Here is a 14,223-nt window from a genome sequence, read left to right as displayed (position 1 = left end):
GTGATGTCAAACTGTGCACTCACCAAGGGCTCAAATGGCCAACTTTATGTTATGAAGGCTTCACCACAGTTATGAAAAAAGTTTTAAAGTAGGACAAGGACTTTGTGTTTTCTGAAAACGCTCATGTATGTCCATTTGGGAATAGTGGGATGCCTCAGGAAGAAGCCACCAAGAGTGCCCAATTTGTAAAGCATCTTTTTTTTTTTTTTAAGCACACAGTCACACTTTATTATATACACTTAATATTCCCTATTGACCAGATAATTTTTAATAGAGATGAAAAGAGGGAAACCGTGATCATTCATGATCCCCTCACACAGACATCACTCTGCAGACACTCTGATTCATCTCCCTGCTGATAAACACATACACCAATAATTGGGATCACGATACATACTTACAATCTTATAATCCTCCAAGTGGAGGATAATTGCTTTACATATTGTGCTGGTTTCTGCCACAGTCAGCATGAATCAGACACAGGTGTACATGTGTCCCCTCCCTCTTGCGCCTCCCCCACCTCCCAGCCCATCCCACCCCTCTAGGTTGTCACGGAGCACAGCGCGGGCTCTCCCTCTTACACGTGGTGTGTGTGTGTCTCCACGCCGCTCTCTCGATTCGTGCCAGCCTTTCCCTCCCCCAGGGTCCGCGGGTCTGTTCTCTGTGTCTGCTTCTCCACTGCTGCCCTGCAAATAGGTTCGTCCTTACCTTCTTTCTAGATTCCATATCCATGTGTTGATACACACAAGATTTGTCTTTCTGACTTATTCACTCTATATAATAAGCTCTAGGTTCACCCACCTCATTAGGACCGACTCAAATGCATCCTTTTTTATAGCTGAGTAATATTCCATTGTTTACACGTACCATAATTTCTGTATCTATTTATCCATCAACGGACATGTAGGTTGCTTCCATGTCCTAGCTATTGTAAAACGTGTTGCGACAAGCATGGCGGTACATGCCTCTCTTTCCATTATGGTTTTCTCAGGGTATATGCCCAGCAGTGGGATTGTTGGGTCATATGGCAGTTCCCTTTCTAGCTTTTTAAGGACTCTCCGTACTGTTCTCCATAGTGGCTGTATCAAGTTACATTCAGGGTTCCTTTGCTCCACATCCTCTCCAGCATTTACTGTTTGTAGATTTTTTAATGATGGTCATTCTGACGGGGGTGAAGTAATACCTCATTGTAGTTTTGATTTGCTTTCTCTAATAATGGTCAGTGCTTAGAGTCTTCCCTGTATTTGTTGGCCATCTGTCTGTCTTCTTTGGAGAAATGTCTGTTCAGGTCTTCTGCCCATTTTTGATTGGGTTGTTTGGTATAAAGCTGCTTGTATGTTCTGGAGATAATTCTTTGTCAGTTGTTTCATTTGCAGATATTTTCTCCCATTTTGAGGGTTATCTCTTAATCTTGTTGATTGTTTCCTTTGCTGCAAAAGCTTTTAAGTTCCATTTGTTTATTTGTTTTTATTTCCATTACTCTAAGAGGTGGGTCACAGAGGATCTTGCTATGATATATGTCAAAGAATGTACCTATGTTTTCCTCTAAGAGCTTTATAGTTTTGGGCCTTACATTTAAATCTTTAATCCAATTTGAGTTTATCTTTGTGTGTGGTGTTAGGAAGTGTTCTAGTTCCATTCTTTTACAAGTAGCTGTCCGGTTTACCCAGCACCACTTATTGAAGAGGCTGTCTTTTCTCCATTGTATACTCTTGCCTCCTTCGTTAATGGTAAGATGCCCACAGGCGCATGGGTTTATCTCTGGGCTTTCTATCTCGTTCCATAGGTCTGTATTTCTGTTTTTGTGCCAATACCATACTTTCTTAATAACTGTAGCTTTGCAGTATAGAGAGAAGTCAGGAAGGTTGATTCCTCCAGGTCCATTCTTCTTTTTCAAGATTGCTTTGGCTATTCGGGGTCCTGTGTGTTTCCATAGAAATTGTGAAATTTTTTGTTTTACTTCTGTGAAAAATACCATTGGTAGTTTGATACGGATTGCACTGAATCTATAGATTACTTGGGGTGGTACAGGCAAAGAAGGAACCTACCTCAGTATGATAAAGGCCACATACAGCAAACCCACAGCAAACATTATTCTCAGCGGTGAAAACTGAAAGCATTTCCTCCGAGATCGGGAATAAGACAAGGGTGCCCGCTCTTACCACTGTTACTCCACACAGCTCTGGAAGTCCGAGCCCCGGCGATCGGAAGGAAAAGCAGTAACAGGAATCCAGATAGGAAAAGAAGGAGGAAAACTCTGTTTGCAGATGACATGATACTATACACAGAAAACCCTAAAGACTCCACCAGAAAAGTAGTAGAACTAATCAATGACTATATCAAAGTCGCAGGATATAAAATTAACACACAGAAACCCCTTGCATTCCTATATACTAACAATAAAAAATCAGAGAAGTTAAGGAAACAATCCCATCCACCACTGTAACGAAAAGAGTAAAATACCTAGAGATAAACCTACCTAACGAGACAAAAGACGGTATATAGAAAACTACGAGACGCTGACGGAAGAAACCAAAGATCGCACAAACAGACGGAGACATACCGCGTCCTTGGATTGGAAGAGTCACTGTTGTGAAAATGACTATACTGCCCAAAGTAAAGCATCTTTTAAACACACAGAAAAAGCCGCTTTTAATCTAATCTGGGAGGAAACTGTCTGCAGCGCAAATTACGGGGCTGAGTGCATAACCATCCATAATTTAACATGACCCCTGGGAGGCTGGCGGCTGGCTCCCACCAGTATGGTCGCCATTGCACGTATTCTTTAAACGAGGCTAAGAAGTAAAATGTGACCGTCAGCCAGCAGGAATTAAGTTATACAAAGACTGACCCTCTTCCCCACTTAAAAAAAAAGCTGACAAACACTTAACCAGCATTCCTCTGACTCGGCGTCCTCCCCACGGGCTCCTGTGACTCAGCGGTGGGTCCGCTGCCCAGATAAGGAAACTCTCACTTCTCTGAGGAGCCGGGCTTCCAGTGCAGGGAGCCTCCCGGCCCCTCGGAGCGCTGCAGGCCCCCTCCTAGCTGGACACTCAGGGCTCAACTGGTTAGGGCCGTGCCCCCAGACACAGGCCCCCCAAAAGTGAGTTATACTTTCACTGCAAGACAGCGAGAAAAAGACACAAACACAGAGAAGGAAGAGCAGAAGCAGGATGTGAAACTGGGAGGCGAGAGGCGGGACGGCAGGGGTCGCGTGCTGGGCTTCGCAGCGCTGACCGCTGGCTCTGGGAAAAGGGACGGGCGCGCGGCCCCCAGGGCCAGCCCAGGAGGGCTGCATCTGGCTTCTGGCTCCGTGGTTGCCATCTTCGTCTTGGGAACCATACGAACAAGAGGCCCTGCGTTTTCATCTCGCAAGTTACAGGGCTGGTCGTGAGTAGAAGAAAGGTTTGCAGAACCGCCCTGAGGGGCAGGGTGGGGGCAACACTCGGCCGCACATTCCAGTGCCTGTCCGGGGGCTTGCTCCAAGCCCCCTCTGACCTGGAGCTACCAGCTGCCTATTTCCAGGAAAAAAGCCTCAGGAAGCATGGTCCTGCCGATTCCACACCAAGCTTAAGGAGCCAGGTAATTTATATCCTGAGTCTCTGGGAAGAAGACGACTTTGTCTGAAGCATTTAATGGTGAAAGCATCAATATTCGTTTATTCTCCATTCATTGCCCAAAAGAGCCATCTCTAGTCTCTTTCACCCCAAGAAAGAACAGCTACTCTAGTCTCCTGTCACAAGGTCTGGAGGGGGCCCCCAGCCTGGGTAACTGCACCCTGTGTTCTGAAACCTGCCTCCTCGGCCCTGAGTGGACATAAGAACTGCACCCAGGAATCCGGTGTTGGACAGAGGCCCACGCTGGCCATTGCCTGACCCAAAACCAGATGAGCGACATCCAGTCTTGGGGGGTGGAGGGGAGCCAGTTCCGGGAGAAGCTGACGTGGCTTCCGAAAGGCTGAAGGTGGTGGCAGGGCCCCTGAAACAGCCCCCTGCCCCACTTCCTGGTCTCAGATCCCGCCCTGGGTTTCCTCAGCCATTTCTGCATTTTTCCAACCAATTTCCTCTCTGTTTTGTTAATTAACGTCATTGGAGATTTGTTTCATTACTTGCAACCAGACGAGTCCTGACACGAGAGGGTCTGTCAGCACTTCATGTGTGCAAGTGAGGACCCAAGAGCCCACTGGTGGTATTTTAGGACAGCAACGATTTGTCGTAGGGGAAACCCACTTCAACCAGCCCATAACCCTGCCCTCTTTCCCAGAAACACAGGCTTGTGAATGTCCAGGTCACTTGTCTGGGGGAGGTCAGCCCCTACATAGTGACAGCAGCGGGTGAACACTGAGAGAGGCAGAGATGGCAGGTCTGTGGACCACCAAGGTCAGGTCAAGGCCTCCCACAGACAGAAGCAGGAGCGCCACTCCAGGCGGAGCCTGGCCTTTTCCCTGCTTCCACCTGCCCTGAAGTCATCTCCCCTGGTCTTGCTTGCGGTCAGGGCTCAGGTTACCCTCTGCCCCCGTTTAAAATTCCACTTTCTCTCCATCCGTTTCCACCCAGCACACCCAACTAGACTTCCAAACTCAGAACACCGTCTTCCATCGAAGGCCATGGACTCAGATTTCTGACCCAGGGCCTCAGTGGAGGCAAAGAAGCCTCCCCACTCTTCCACCCACCAGGCGGCCAGGAAGCTCCTCTGCTTTGTCAGATCCCTGGGCCCTGTGGCCAGAGACCTGCTCTGTTTTCATATGAGAACCACAGATAACAACCAGCCCCTTCAGGGGTCTTTCAGGCAAGCCCCCGGGAGGTCCCTCTTGGCTGGCCCACTCCGGCCCCCTGGACCGGGGCAGCCAGACTGAAAGGAGCACCTGGCTCCCCGTGTCATCAGTTTCCGGGCGGAGGCGAGAGACGCGCTGGAACTGCCGCAGAATCAACTGCCCGTCCAGGTGTGGTCTATCAGCTCCTCCCCATCTAAGCATTTCTGACCTGACTCGTTCAGCCAGTCCTCACCCCACAGATGAGGAGGAAAGGAATCTGAGATTTCCAGGTGCCTCCCGGAGGGTGGGGGGCTTGCTCCCACTCTGTCCCATGGCAGCCTGGTGGGGCGGGCAGCCCTGAGCCCCCTCTACCTGTGAAGGTCCTACAGATGAACGCGTCGTAACCTCCCAGTCAAACCAGACAGCAGCAGTCTTTTCACGACATGAACTCAGGCGGGCTGACGTTCGTGGTGAGGACTCAGTGGGTGAAAGGTACCCCTCTAGTGGGCAGAAGGACAGACACACGGCCAGTGCTGGGGGCATTACGTGCAGACCGGGCGGATCTAAAGGATGAACAGGGACCAGCGGGCTGACGGAGGAGGAAAGGGTTCCAGGAAACGGGCTCAGAAGGCAGAAGGAGCAAAGATCAGGGAAGCTGCCCGCCAGGTCTGCGCGGCCCGCTACAGGAAGCCACAGTAACAGCCCCCAGCCAACCCCATCCTCAGGCAGCAGCAGGACCCCACCTCGGATTGGCCGGTAAAGAAGAAGATAAAGGGCAGGCTCCCCCCATCAGCCCGGTTGCCTAGGTGGGGCCCCAGGCGGAGGCAGGCACACCCTCACAGGGAGCCGATGAGAGATTCTAACCCAGCGGCTCCAGCTCTGGACATGCCAGTGACCGCCCACCTCCTCCTCCCTGAACTGAACTTCAGACTTGTAGATAACACCACAGTCAGCCGTGCCCAGGACAGCCTTTCACCCATGCCCAGCGCCCAGCATGGGTGAAGCTGGTGGAATGAACCTCAAGCTAGCCGGTGGCTTACCGTTTCAGGGCCCTCAACCTTGGGGAAATTTACTTAGCAGCCTCCTGTTTGGAGCCAGAGGGCAAGAGAAAATGCTGGAACTCTCCAAGGCCAGAGCTTCTCCTGTCAACAGCGCTGGGCCTGGGTCAGGCCCACTTGTCCAAGGCCTGCTGTGGACCTGCTGGCCAGGGGGCTTCTCCACGGCTCTCCTTCAGGCCCCTCCTGGGGTCAGCAGCCTCCCTCTGGCAGGAAAAGCAGGCCCGGCTTCCCTGCAGCCCATCCGCGGGGCCCCAAGCAGGGTCGACCCCAGCCCCCATCTGACCCCACAGGCCCTCCCTGGGCACCTGCCTTTCCAGCCCCTCTCTGGGCTGGCTGAGCTCATCTCGTGACTGTGAGTCACCCCAGCCTGTGCTCTGGGCCGCCCTGCAGACCCAGGCTCCCGCAGGCCCCAGGGCCCTTGCAGAAGCCGCTCGCTCTCCAAGGGAAACACCCATGCGCACTCACACCCGCCCTCTGCCTCTCAGCACCTCAGGCCTCAGTCTCAACACGAGGCCAGTCTGCCTGGCCCAGGCGCTCTGCTCTCGCTCTCTCACTTCTCTTTCTTTCTGTGCACTCAGCTCAGTTTGTAATTAAAAAGTCATGATGATTAGTTAAGGTGCACCTCGCTCGTTAGTCTATCAGCTCGGTGGGACCTGCGCTATTTCCGCCTGGCGCTGTATCCCCGACTCAAAGCACAACGCCTGGCCCAGGATCCGTACTCGTGTCTGCGGAAGGGAGGACGGGGGTGGGGGAGGTTAGGGAAAAAAAGAGAGGAATGGCCAGGGTCACACTCAGGGGCCTGCTGATTGCCTAACAATGGCTTCAAAGAAGAAAAATAAACCCAGGTGTGCAGTATTTGCAGATGTCCACGCGGCAAACACTCTCACCGCGGCCAGCTCCCAGCCACCAGCCCTGCATCCTGACCATGTGGTCCAGCCAGCTCCGAGCCAGGACGGACATTTAGTGTCCAACATGATTTTGTTGTTGTTCAGTCGCTCAGTCATGTCTGACTCTTTGAACTCTCTGACCCCATGAACTGCAGCACGCCAGGCTTCCCTGTCCTTCATCATCTCCCGGAGTTTGCTCACATTCATGTCCATTGAGTCCATGATGCTACCCATCCCTCTCATCCTCTGTTCTTAAATGACATCAACTTTTGTTTTAAAATTAATTTATTTATTTTCATTGGAGGCTAATTACTTTGCAATACTGTGGTGGTTTTTTCCATATATCGACACGAATCAGCCATGGGTGTACGTGTGTCCCCCGTCCTGAACCCCCCTCCCAGCTCCCTCCCCACCCCATAAATGATATCAACTGTTGACTCAGTACTATCTGGGCCTGAAGGCCAAGATGAACTGAGACTTGATCCAGACTGAGAATATGAAGGAAAGGTGAGATCTAGGATGAACACCATCCCCCAAAAGATGGAAGAGCTGCTTAGTAACTGTGCAAGTCCAGTCTCTCCATCAGGGAGGCCCAGGCCAGATTCTACGCAGAGGAGCTTGTCACGAGCAAGTCAAAGCCTTCGAGAAAAGCTGCTATACCTGCTGACCTAACATTTGTTTCCCTTCCCCGTAATTTACCCTAACAGCTCAAAACAAGCAAATCTGACCCTACAACACCAAATCAAAAAAGTACTGAGATCATAAAAATATTAGAAGACAATTTTTTCCCCTAATATTCCAGGATTATAGAAGCCCTAAATCTAACACAAAACCCAGAAACCATAAAAAATTCATTTGACACTATGCAAACCAGAAGTCTGTGTGTGATGAAAACACCACAAACAAAATCAGAAGACAAACAGCACACTGTGGGGAAAAAACATTTACAAAACATCCCAAATACTGAATAAAGTAAATTCCTTTATGCGTAAGGTCCTTCTGTAAATCAGCAAGAAAATAACCCCCTCCCCACAAAGATATACACAAAAAGGATGTGAAGACGCAGTTCAAAGAAAAGGAAAGACAAACGGCTTGAGAATTTTCAGAGATGTTTAACCTCCCTCCCTAAGAAGAGAATGCAAGTGACAAGAACGACCAAAGACAGTTTCTCATTTAGAACTGTGACAATGCCCCAGGGGTGGGCGGGGCTGGGGTAGTGTGGGAACGGGCCTCCAGCTAATCAGTGGAAGTGTGAATTGGTAATAAGATCTCTGTGGAGAACACTTAGACAACATCTATCAAAATAAGAACGCGGCCTCCACTTCTAAGTTTCAGGTGTGCCGGAATTTCACTATATGTTGCATCATAACCAAAAGGCCCCTCCGGAAGGTGCCCTGATCCCTTGTTACACAGAAAAACAGTGAAGTGAGGAGGCTCCCGGTTCTGATGCACACCCTCCCCCCACACAGGCGGTCAAGAAGCGTGAAACAGTGCCTACGATATGTTAAGGTTTAGGAGAGAAGATAGATATAAATGAAAATAGAATATTTTTGGAAGGACACATAAGAAACTGTAACCATGGTTGCTTTTGAAGAGGGAACTTAGAGGCAGAGATGGTGAGAAATCTTGCTTTTATTCTTTGTGTTCTGTCCCATGTGGGTGCTTTTTTTTTTTTATTACGGTCAATTTCTTAAAAAAAAAAAAAGACAGGCAAAGAGATGTTCACTGCTGTGCTGCATGTAGTAGGCAAGTGAAACAGAACCACACTAGGCTGACCCGAGGTGAGTTCTTTCTTAAACTAGTCCTATTGTGATGACATTGCAATTATGTTCCATCCCAGTTGTACAGAGCCCCTTTAAAGAACTTCTAGTCTTGAGCCCCAGAAAGAGAAGTCAAGTTACTTCCTGGGATATTTAAACAACTCTCAGGTTACACAGGAGAAATGCCAGCAACCTATGAGAATTCTTGGCAAATAGAAAAAAATATCAGAACATGAGATAAACAAACATCTTAAATTTCATGTACAGAAAGAGAGAGAAGCTTAGGAAGTGTTACTGACACTGATTTTAGGCACAATTCTAAGGGTTGTTCGAGGAAGTGGAGAGCATTAGAAACCAACAAGGGTTCACTCTGAACAATACAGGATTCATGCAAACTACGGAGAGGAGTGTTTTAAACTCAGCACGGCTGTGTTAAGCAAGACAATCTTCCTACGTGGCTGGGGATAAAAGGAAGAGCAGTCAACAGCATGTGGACATTGAGGACCAACTTCATGGTCCACTCAAGGCTGGTGAGCCGACTTAAAGCTCAAGACCACACAGTGTTAAGACTGGTCTTGGACGGCTCAACACTCTTAATCAGAAGCAATAACACGTGAAAATGCTTTGAAGACTTTACAGGGCAGCTCAAAAGTGGCGTCACCCGCATTATTTTGAAGGCGCCGCAAATCCTGAAACACCAGGGACCAGGCAAAGAATAGAGATTTACAAAAACAGAAATAAAGTAGAAACAAAAAGAGATCCTAACAGGAGAGATCTAGCAACCCTAAACTAGCACGCATGTCACATGGGCACTGGCTTAGAAAAGCCCTGCCTGAACAGGATCCCATCGAGCTTTGGTGACCGCGGCCTCAAGGTGGACAGATGATGCGTCTACTGAAAGCCTTCACATGCTGACTATGAACTTCATGAGTGGAAGATTCTGATCAGGACAGATCAGGGTGTGTGCGCCTGCCAGCCATGTCCTGAGCGGTCTGCTTAAGAGACACGCAGGCCGCGTGGAGCCGTCAGAAGGGCAAATTCTGTTCCTTATGGAAGGACTGAAGGAGCTGGAAATTTCCTAGCCAGGAAAGAACCCAGCCCTTGTACCCTCAGATCTATCTGAGCAGGTGTGATACGAAGGAAGAAGAATTGTTCAGCGGAGAATGCTGCACAAACAGGCATGAGACGATCCTTGTTGTCGCTGCCAAAAAGCACGTCTTTCTGTCGGAAGAGCAGCTGAGAAGTGGGCTGCTGGCTCGCGGGGCCCTCAGCGAGGGATGGCCCCGCTGGGGACGCCATTGGGTGGGGACGCAGGTCTGTCCACTCCAAGGCCCCTCCGAACTCTAACAGCCCAGAGCTCTTCCTGGCCTGGCAGGTTCACGGGTGCAGAGCTATCCTAGCCGGAATAACCCAGTGGTCCCCAGCCTTTTTCACACCGGGGACTGATTTTGTAGAAGACAATTTTCCACAGCCCGGGGGTGAGGGGGATGGTTTGGGGATGATTCAAGGGCATTGCATTCATTGGGCCCTTTATTACTAATCTAGTGCTGCTACTGATCTGAGAGGAGGTACTGGTCTGTGGCACAGAGGTGGGGAGCCCCTGTAACAGAAAGGACAATATATGATATATATAGTAATGGTATATATCTAAACATATATTTAATATAATGTAATATATTCATTGGAAGGACTGATGCCGAAGCTCCAATACTTGGGCCACCTGATTCGAAGAGCCGATTCATTGGAACAGACCCTGATGCTGGGAAAGATTGCAGGCAGGAGGAGACGGGGACGACAGAGGATGAGGTGGTTGGATGGCATCACCAACTCGATGGACTTGAGTTTGAACAAGCTCCAGGAGATGGTGAAGGACAGGGAAGGCTGGGGTGCTGCAGTCCATGGGGTTGCAAAGAGTCGGATGTGACTGAGCAACTGACCAACAGCACCACTGTGTACAACAATAAAAGGAAGAACAAGGAGCCCCCTCCCCACCTAACACCCGGGGAGAGGACAGGGCCTCCGGGGCAGGGAGGGGCACACGCATGAGGGAAGCCGAATGACAGAAACCTTACACGGGGCTTCTTTGAGTGGGGAAGACCTTGGCACTCCGTTGGGGAGGAGGGCACCAGAGGGCACTCCTCAGACCCTGCACTTCCACCTGCTGAGAGGAGAAGCTGCCAAGTCTATCCTCGGGGAAGCCAAGCTGACAGGCCCCCGACCCCCGGCGTCAGCACCCACCCAGGATGCGCTCCGCCTCCATCCATCTGATCCAGGATCCAGGGGGCACGGCCCACAGAGGGGACGGCCGGCGTTAACACTGCCAGAATGTGCTTAAGACGCTCTTGAGAGCATCGGTTATGGAACGGAACACCGTGGAAGGACAGACCTTTATTTAGATCCTATTTGTGCATGAAAATCAATATGTCCTTTTTAGTCTTGGTCTTACAGGGAAATGCATCTCTCCCTACTGTCCTCAAGTCTGCATCTCCTGGACTGCCCTGTCAGCCGCACAGAGCAGACACAACAGGCACCCCAAACCATGCTGCGCATACATGAGCCCCTTGATCGCTCGCCTGGAACACCTGTCCAGCTCTCCGAGGTGCCCGCAGAGCCTGCTTTCAAGGACGGTTCTAGTCGTCTCTTCCCACCATCCACAGCGCCGCTAGGCTACCGATTCTCTGTCCCACCGCCTAACTCCAAGTTGGCCTCCCCTGTCACACCGGGACAGACCACCCTGTACAGGCATCTGCTTTGATCTCCGTTATTCCTTCCCTTCTGTAGAAAGAGGCTCAAAGTATTCGACAGTGTTGCAAACCCTTACTTTCACAGACATACAAACAGTGTTAAGATACTCAATGTTCTTCATTTTTCCTGCTGGTAAACAAAAGACAGATATTGACCTCTATGGATGGGAAACAGTCACAGAAACACCTTGGCAGAGGATAGGCTGACAGGGGGCGGGGGGCTCAAGGTGAACAGGCTAGAAGGCTCTCCCTATTAACAGGTAATCCAACAGTTCCCAGAGGCCAGATCACTTCTCACCAGGCTGGTACAAGCTGAAGACAATGGTTATGATGATGTAAGAGTTTCATCTTACACATCCATGAGGCACAATTGTTTACTAACACACGTTTCGGGAAAAGGGGGAATACAGGCCCACGGATTATTATAAACCATCAAATTTCAGTCTTGCATTTAAACAAAGCATTTCAAACTCTGCCCAGAACTGCATGGAAGTGGGAGAAAGGTCTACATTTACTTTGAAATGCAAATTAGTTGTTTAAGACACAGAAGGAACAAAATATCACAAGTTGTTTGACACACTGGCATATGACCTCTCTGACATGTTAAGAAATCCAGACAATATGTAGGTGTCTTGGGTGTTAATTTCCTAGTAGTGCCCATTCTCCGTCTTTGTGCAGGCCTCACATCTCTCGAAAACACTCCTGTTCCGTCTCCCAGGATGCAGGACCTCGGCTAGAGGGGACCCCTGGGCTGGAGCAAGTCCATGTTGAGCTGAGGCTGGCCAGGATCTGATCTCAAAGCTGGGACAAGAGGGCTGCTGTGTGAGAGCCCGGTTGTCCCCGAACAGCACAAACTCAGCACCCTTCCTATACTCCAGAGGTGTCTGCTTTCTCAGGAACACTGGGGGTGGCAAACTCCAACCGGAAATAAATACCCCAGCCTCTGGGGAGGACTGAACTTGGGGACAGGGAAAGGGAAATATCAAAAGCCTTTTGCTACTCTGGCCACCACTTGGGCTCTTCCCTCAGCTTTAGTCAGTTTTCAGAGCCAGCGGGGGATGGCTGCAGTCTGCCAGGAAGAACGCCTGGGCATAGGAGCGATTCTGCAGGGGCTGGTTCTCTGTGGGAGACTCGGGGCAGCGGGCCGGCAAAGGGCTGAGCCCGGGGCCTGGCTCCAGCGGGCAGACCTTGAGAGAGGCGCGTCCTTAGGGCCAGGGGCTCACAGATCAGCCTCTCGACCTCCGCGGGCCGTCCCTGCCCGGACGAAGTGACAGCTCCAGGGTAGGGGAGGGAAGCTCGCTCCCTCGCAGAGAGAGAGGCGCCCCTTGCGTGTGTGCCAGCGGGGACGCGAGTTTGGGTGCCCCTTGGAGTCGGGAGGCAGCGTCACCGCGGAGGGCTGCGGGAGTCCGGCCGCGCACCCGGGCCCGCACCTCTGTCTGGGGGACGCAAGGAGGGCGAGCCCACGGGAGGCCGTGGACACGCGGGCGCGCACCACCGCAGGACCCCGTCTGCAGAGCGCGCGGGGAAGCGCGCGGGGACCGCGGAGGGCACAGCGCTCGCTCGGGAGGGGGACGCGGGGCCGGCGCGGTCGCTGCCCTTACCTTGCTGACCACGTTTTGCACCAGGCCTGTGCGGATGCCATAGTCCCACGCGTGGCAGTCGCAGTTGGAGGCGTTGTCCCCCTTGTCCGGGGGGGACGGGAGGGGCGGCGCCTCGCCCCCGTCCGCGCCGCTGCCGTTGCCGAGGGGGCCCGCTGTCCCCCAGGCGGCGGTGGGGAAGAGGGTGGTCGGGGGGCTGGTCCCGTTGGCCAGGTCGCCGCCGCCCCACCGGCCCGTGGCCGTGACCCCCGCCGACTCGGCGCCCTTGTCGGCCCCGCGGCACCAGAAGTTGGGCTGGTCCAGGAGGAAGGAGTCCGAGAACTGGCTGAAGCCGATGAACAGCGCGGGGATCCAGGTGAGCAGCACGAGGGTCTTCTGGTAGCCGCCGCCCAGGCCCCCGAGGAAGGGCAGCACCGACCCGTCGTAGTCCAGCAACAGGAGGCTCGGATGCGGGCCGCCGGCGGCGTGCGGCGCGGGCAGCGGCTGGATGTCACCGCCGCCGCCGGGGCCCGCGCGTCCCCCGAGGGGCGCCGAGGCCGCCGCGTCCCCGGGCGGCAGGGCGCCGTTCTCCTCGGCCGCGGGCGGCAGCCTCCCGGGCCCGCCGCCCGCCGCCTCGCGCCGCCGGTCTATCGCCATGGCCCGGGCCCGCGGCGCCCGCAGAGGCGCATAGAGCGCGGCGGAGGCTCCCGCGGGGCCCCGGGCAGAGCGCGCGGGCCCGGCGCCGCCGCCGCCGCCGCCGCCGCCGAGCAGGGCCCGCCGCTCGCAGGGACGATCGGCCGCCGCGCGCGTCACTGCGCCCCCATGGCCGGCCACCCGCGCCCCGGCTGCGGCCCCGGCGGGCGCCGGGCGGAGGGCGGGCAGAGGCCGCGGCCCTCAGCCGCCGCCGCTCATCGGCTCAGCGGCCCGGGCGCCGGCGGCCGAGCCCGCCGCTCTCCGCGGCTCCGCGCGCGGCGCGCTCGAGGAGGAGGAGCGGCGCGGTGCCGGGGTCGGCCGGCGGAGCTCTGCGGGGCGCGGCGCGAGCGGTGCAGGCGGCTCGGCGATCCCCGCGCGCCCGGGATGTATTTATCCGACCCCGGCGCCTCCCGGAAGCCGCGAGCCCGGTGCCAGCCTGCCGCGCCGGCCGCGCTCCCCGGCTCGGCTCCCCGGCTTCCCCCCGCCTCCCGCGCCCCGGCCCGCCCCCTCTCCCCCCGCGCGGTGGAGGTAACGCGGCACCTGCTGCGCCCGCTCCTGCGCGCGAGCGCCCCCTCCGGCCCGCCGCCGCCGCCGCGGGAGGGGCGGGGACTCGGGCGCCCGGCCGCCGGCTCGAAGATCCCCGCCCGGCTCAGCTCGGCGCCCGGCAGGGCGAGGGGGCGGCGCGCGCCGCCGCGGGCGCGTGGGGTCCGGGGCTCCGAGGGGGCGGCGCGCGCCGGGCGGGTGATCGGGT

General features: G+C 54.0%; 1 protein-coding gene across 3 annotated transcripts in view; it reads right to left on the bottom strand.

The window, feature by feature from the left end:
• The window catches only part of SLC22A23 (solute carrier family 22 member 23), a 135,276-nt gene extending 121,329 nt beyond the window's left edge, over positions 1 to 13,947 (bottom strand). The window contains exon 1 of one of the 3 annotated variants that reach the window (XR_011563546.1): positions 12,804 to 13,947. Coding sequence is in view for 2 of the 3 variants with exons in the window: in XM_070778475.1 (XP_070634576.1) it covers positions 12,804 to 13,436 (633 nt within the window). In the remaining variant the exon portion in view is untranslated. The remainder of the gene's footprint in view (positions 1 to 12,803) is intronic. The other 2 variants (XM_070778475.1, XM_019985981.2) reach the window with 2 other exon arrangements.
• Positions 13,948 to 14,223: the final 276 nt, after the last annotated feature.

Source organism: Bos indicus, chromosome 23 (assembly GCF_029378745.1).
Source record: "Bos indicus isolate NIAB-ARS_2022 breed Sahiwal x Tharparkar chromosome 23, NIAB-ARS_B.indTharparkar_mat_pri_1.0, whole genome shotgun sequence".
Taxonomy (NCBI): Eukaryota; Metazoa; Chordata; class Mammalia; order Artiodactyla; family Bovidae; genus Bos; species Bos indicus.
Note: the sequence above shows the minus strand (reverse complement) of the source record. Positions and strands in the feature narration are given on the sequence as shown.